Consider the following 6,399-nt stretch of genomic DNA (forward strand, 5'->3'; position numbering starts at 1 on the left):
GCTCACCAAATATTATTAGATTTTTATAGTTTTATTTTATTTGAAAATATTTTAAAATGTAATTTATTCCTTTGATATGAAAGCTGATTTTTCAGCATCATTACTTCAGTCTTGAGCGCCACATGGCTCTTCAAAAAATGTAATATACTGAATTGATGCTTACTTAACATTTCTTATTATGATAAATGTTAAAAAGAATTGTGCTGCTTAATATTTTTTTGTGTCTTTACTGTCACTTTCGATCATAATTTAATGCATGCCTGCTCAATAAAATTGTTAATTTCTTTAAAAAAAATAAAAGAAATAAAATCGTACTGGCCCCAAACATTTGAATAATAGCCCAGTGCACATGGCTTAAACTCTTCTGTGAAATACCTCAAATATTGTGGTGAAACAGAAGTTGGTGTGTCAGATTCTTCTAGAAGATCTAAATTTGAAAGATGAGGTCATATTGGATAGAAATCAGAACATACAATAGTACATGTTAAGTTGTGGTTAGTCTGGCTGGAATATCAGTAAACAATTGGGACTGAGATGATCAAAATAAACAGAATAATATGCGATATCTGTTCCAAAACCTAGTTAGCTGCCTAGGTAGGCAGCATTTTAAGGCATCATAGTGCTCCCAACGCAAAGACTGTCACTTGCTTTGTTTCTAAATGTAACGACTCCCTTATTTCTGGCAGTCACAGTTTCATTATTTACAGTATAATTACATTTAAAATAATAATAATTTCATATTTCAATATTTTAAACCCATTAATGCCCATTTAAAAATGTATCTCATAGCATTATTCATGCAATTCCAATAGCAGTGTAAATGCATTCATGGCACCTATGAACCGTAAATATACCTAAATGCTACAGCTTCTGAAAACAATGTTATGCCACATTGTAGCCTTAAAAATTCAAGTGTAATAAATTATATGTTGCATCAAAATATTTCTTTCTAAAGCTGCATTTTTATAATGTCTATTCAATGCTTTTCTCATTTAACACAATAGTGACTTTAAGGCCCGGTTTCACAGACAGGGCTTAGACTAAGCCAGGATTAGGCCATTGTTCAATTAAGAAATTTAAGTAATTTTTATTAACATGCCTTAGAAAAAACATTACTGGTGTGCATCTTGAGACAAAACAAAGGCACTGATATATTTTAAAATCAGTCAGTGCAAGTTTCTTTCAGTTAAAACAGCTCAGATTTACACTTTAGTCTGGGACTAGGCTTAATTAAGCCTTGTCTGTGGAACCGGGGGTAAATGATTTTTGGGGAATAAATTCTCAGCCCACATTGATGTTATTATGAATATAAGCGATTCAATTCTTATTTCAATCTAATAATAATAATTGTGTGCGCTATGCTTTTTTTAAAAAAGCTTATTAGAGTGTCACTGTTCACGTGAGGAGCACTATTTTATGACACACACAGATGCTGCCTAAGTAGGCAGTTTCAAAACAAAGGTCCTGTTTAAGGCAGCTCACTAAGCTTCAAAACAGACAATTAATGTATGGTGCATGCGTTATTTAAAATGATAGAAATAAAAATACAATGATTTCAACACTTGTTAACACTAGTTTATTACCAGTTAAAAAGAAATACTGAGGTACCTACCCATTTTGATTTTTAGTTTCATAATTTACTTGTTTTAATAATATAACATCTGATTGTTCTGTTTCACACAGCAAAAAAATATATTTGAATAGAGCTCTGCATTCATAAAAACATATATTTTACATGGAAATGATGAAACACAATGTTTTGGTTTGTAATATGTCACTAATTGAGTAGAACAGGAATTAATTGCTTGGGCAGTTATTTTGGCCAAAGTCACTAATATTCTGATATATTGCTATACATTGACATTTACAATGGAATCTAAGAAACCATCTGCTTAGTATTCATGAATTATATTCATTTTGTGTGACACAGGCAATCAACTCCAATACAAAATGTCTAACCATATACCGAAACACTGCTCTCTATAGGTTCAACTTTAAATCTGAGGTCAAAATCCAAAATGGCAACATTGAAGCATATGCAATACGTCTTTACTCTTTTTTTGTGTGTGTACAATGGATGAATAAAAAAAACTATTTGCAGCACTGGCTTATCTACAGCACATCAATGAATCACTGTTTGGATTCGTAACACCCTCTTTCTGAAATGTATAGCAGACTGTGTCCAGTGAACTTCAGTCTTCACTATTATATTTACAGTATAAATGAAATACACTCACTGTATATACAAAGAAATTAAAACTTATATATTGTACAGTTCAATGTTTTTTTTTCAATCCCTGGGAGATGAGACACTTTAAAAATGTGTGCAAAAAAAAAAAATTATAAAAATAAATAAATAAATGGCTGTGTTCACTTTGTTAAACTGTTATAAATTAATTTTCAATTCTAAATGATGAATACACATTATTCAAAAGGCATTCTTATTTGTAAGGCATTCACTTATGAAGCAAAATGATTCTGTAAGCCATTTATCTACAAAAAAAAGTCAAAAGAGCAAGCTGAATGTAAAAAAAAAAAACTCATGGAATGCACACGGACGGTATATATTTGAGGAGCTTACAATAAATTACATTTAGCTGAAGGTATGTTAGAATTAACGTTAAATTGTATAACATTTTCCAGAAAGATATCAAGCTCTATTGTGTTCGTATATCAAGAGATTTATTCCACAAAACATTCTCAGTGTTTGATATTTCATGGATTTTACCTAAGTTCGAGCTCCAAAAAAAAGCTTTACTATAGAGACGTGGTTCTTAATAGATAGTGCATATTCCCGTTTTATATTAGTACAAAAAGCTTGCCTTCAAATGGACATTTTATCACAGTGCTTTTGGAAAGGTATCACACTTCATGACTGAAAAATTCACATTTTAGGGGCCGTTTACACGACAACGTTTTCAGTCAAAAACGGGAAACTTTTTATGCGTTGTGCCTGTTCGTTTACACGACAATGTTGTTTTGGGGACTGTAAATGCATATTTTTGAAAATGGGTTTCAAAGTGCAAGTTTTTGAAAACGCTGCTGTTATCGTTTCCGTGTAAACACCCAAAACTGGAATCTTTGAAAACGGTGACGTCATGCGCATGCGTCGTACGTGTTAGGTATGTAGACATGCACAGTACGTGTCGATTTTAAAGGCAAGCGCGAACAAACATACACAACAATGACGAAGTATATGGTACTGTTGTTGCTGCTCAAGTTTGCTAACGCTTCTTCAGCAAAGTGTGGATTTACTTCACCAATATTACAACCAACAGCGGAGACGCATCATATACATCATATAATCGTCACTTCCCTACAGGTACTGTTTACTAACAAGGTGACAGTGCCAACTACTGGCCTGGCATACGTAATACAGCATTTTTGGCTATTTTCGCGGATATATGTAAATGCGAATCGTTTTGAAAACGTTGTCGTGTATACGTGAAACTTTTTAAAAATGCAAGGGAAAAACGTTTCTGTTTTTGACTACATCGTTGTCGTGTAAACGTAGCCTTAGTCCATATCTCTTTGCCTTTAGACGAAGGCTTGATAAGTGCGATAAAAGTGTAATTAAAAGTTGTTTCAACAACCACCAATTTAGAAGATTCCAGAGCAGGACTGCTTACATGAAGAAGGCAAAGCTGTAATATAGAGAGGGATATAAACACTGTTGGCTTTTTTTGCATGCTTCAGCTGCAATTTTGTTCCCTCAGTTCAAGTTATGACAAATATAAAAATGTTTATTTATATTTCCCCCCCCCCACAATGTCAAACTGATAAACTGACAAATATAATTAAAAAATGCACCGGGAAAATGACTTTCCCCCCAACTTTCCATTCCGCATACTGTTCTGTAACATTCAGAACAAAATTTTTGGAATTTCAAATGTTGGTAAATAATCCTAATTTCTCAACCGAGCATTTTTTCAGTGACTTGTACAGTAGTTAAATCTATTCTTATTTTCCACACAGATCGTAACAAACAAGACACCCATGCAAATCTGAGCTCCTTAGAAAACTATTAACAATGACAGTGTTTTGAAATTACAAAAAAAGCATAAAGGAAAACTGTCAACCTTTAAAATTGTGATACCTCTGTACACATTATTACAATACGCCTCCGCCTTCTTTCTTGATGTCTTCAGACACTCGTGCAGTTCGGGATCTCCCTTGTGCTTTCACAGGTGTTGATCACACCGCCTACTCGCCGAAAACACAGAAATGACACATTAGCCTTCAAAATAGATTCTGCTTCAACAAACACAATTGTCTGTATTCATTTTCTTAACACATGTCCCAGGATGATTACTCAGAACTTATTTAATAATCTTGCTTTTAATTTAAATAATTTCCTGAAACGACTTTTCTTCAACCCAGACCTACTTTTCACTATTCAGTGAAATCTCAATGGATAAAATCAAGTCTCAACATGACTTCAAGTTGGATAAATGGTTTTCTTTGAAATGCATAACATTACAGAAGTTAAATGCATAGTGAATGCCATTTTATGTTATCTTAAAATGCTTGATTATACGCTCAACTATATATTACTCAAGTATAAATGAACAAACTAGATGTTTTCAGCATTAGAGTCATTAAATATTTATCCTCATGAATGCAAGTGAAATGAATGTAAAGCAGGCTAGAAACTGAACCATGTCATCCTCCTATTAAACACCCGCAGAAAGAGTGGTGGGATTTATTTTCTGCGTGGCACCAATGTTGCATGTTTATTCATCACAGTTGTTGTTATCACACTGACCCCAATTTGACCCCTTTTATAGTTTAATCAGTGCTCTCTTATAATCACTGCTTAACAGCACCAATTAAATATTAATTTGCAGTTATTAAGCAATTACATGATCACAGACGCATGCACTTGGGAAATAAGGACACTTGGGCCCACTGTAGATAGTTCGCATTAGCATGCATTATGTGTCCGATTATAAACTCTCTTGATTTCAAAGGCTGTTTTTTTGGTCTGATGGTTTTCACTGTGTAATTCTAAAAGCTGAATGATTCATATTTTAGTGTAAAACACAAAGCTTGCCACCGCAAGAGTAGTTTTATGATAGCACGCAGGTTTGTGACTCAAACAGTCCTGAGGCTGAAAAAAAAAAAAAACTTTTCCTATCATGTCATTTCTACTTGAAAACTACTCAGACTTAGAATACTAGAAAAATACAATTATTCAGAGATGTATCTGGGAAAAGTTGGTATTATGTTCACTAAGCTCCACCTTAAAAACATTACTGACCAATCCTACTTTAGCATCTTTTGTCATGTGCAATATCAGACAAGCTTTTGCTCTTTTCTACAGAAAACTTTTTTTTTAATTTTACATAAATTATAGATTGCATTCTGCGGATTACATATATATTAAATTAAATCTTAATTTAATTTAATTTAATATCTTAATAAATCTTAATTTAATTATATATATATATAAATGGGCTTTTCTCTGAAGTTTTATGTTATAAATATAAATTTTTAATTTTCTAAAAATGTCACTCACGTTTGGCACAGGCCTCCAGCTCTTTCTCCATCAGTTCTTTCTGGGTGGAGAACTCATTCAGGGTGATTTTTGGTGTGGCGTCATTCTGGCCCACCGTACTGATCATCTCCTGCTCTTTCTCATGGTTCACCTCTGCGTAGATGTTAATCCAAGGGATTTTTCTGCAGAACAAGTTTTTGTTGGGGGAAGAAAAAAAAACATGAGCATTAACAATAATCAATTTTTATTTATTTTTTAATTTTTTTTAAAAGGTGTATAATCTGAGCCACTAGAGACACAAAACAGAATTGCAACGTGTTTGTTTGAATTCAGAAATCTCAAATCAAATTACCAAAAAAGTCAAATGTGAAAAAATATGTTTGTTTTGGTGCCTACTTCAGTGGCAAACATGCATGACAACACAAAATGAGGGCTGTGCGCATGCAAACTTGTAAAACTGCAATACAACAAGTTGTTAAATACGGTGCGACTGTAATCACAATCCTTTATTGTATTCCTGAAATAATGACAGTGATAATTGCTGAGTATATTTAATAACTTCTGGAGAAGAAGTTGCCAATCAGAGGTACTGAGAAGCCGCTTGTCTTGATAACACTGCGGGACAACCTGGAACGAATTATAGAGATGTTTTTGTAATTCCCCCGAAATGTCATGCCATGCTTTTCCAACACACTAACCACACTGTAATGTGTTTGCTATATTCCAAGCTCACTTTATATTTTTATGAATTAGAATAAGAGTCTTCGCTTTTTTTTTTCTTTTTCAAATTACTATTAATTTTGTGAGCTAATTGCTTTGTTTTTCCAAGTGTAACATTTCCATAAATACGCTTCCTTTTTAAATTACTTGGGGGGGGGGGGGGGAAAAATTATATCCATTAT

The 6,399-nt window shown here is 33.2% G+C and overlaps 1 protein-coding gene across 1 annotated transcript in view; it reads right to left on the reverse strand.

The window, feature by feature from the left end:
- Positions 1 to 3,977: 3,977 nt before the first annotated feature.
- LOC107690754 (VPS10 domain-containing receptor SorCS3-like) overlaps positions 3,978 to 6,399 on the reverse strand; it is a 19,353-nt gene continuing 16,931 nt past the window's right edge. The window contains exons 8-9 of the mRNA XM_016489162.1: positions 5,519 to 5,679; positions 3,978 to 4,203 (exon numbers count right to left, since the gene is read on the reverse strand). Of these exons, the coding sequence (XP_016344648.1) occupies positions 4,145 to 4,203; positions 5,519 to 5,679 (220 nt within the window). The 3' untranslated portion in view covers positions 3,978 to 4,144. The remainder of the gene's footprint in view (positions 4,204 to 5,518; positions 5,680 to 6,399) is intronic.

Source organism: Sinocyclocheilus anshuiensis, unplaced genomic scaffold, assembly GCF_001515605.1.
Source record: "Sinocyclocheilus anshuiensis isolate Anshui unplaced genomic scaffold, SAMN03320099.WGS_v1.1 scaffold3470, whole genome shotgun sequence".
NCBI classification, from domain to species: Eukaryota; Metazoa; Chordata; class Actinopteri; order Cypriniformes; family Cyprinidae; genus Sinocyclocheilus; species Sinocyclocheilus anshuiensis.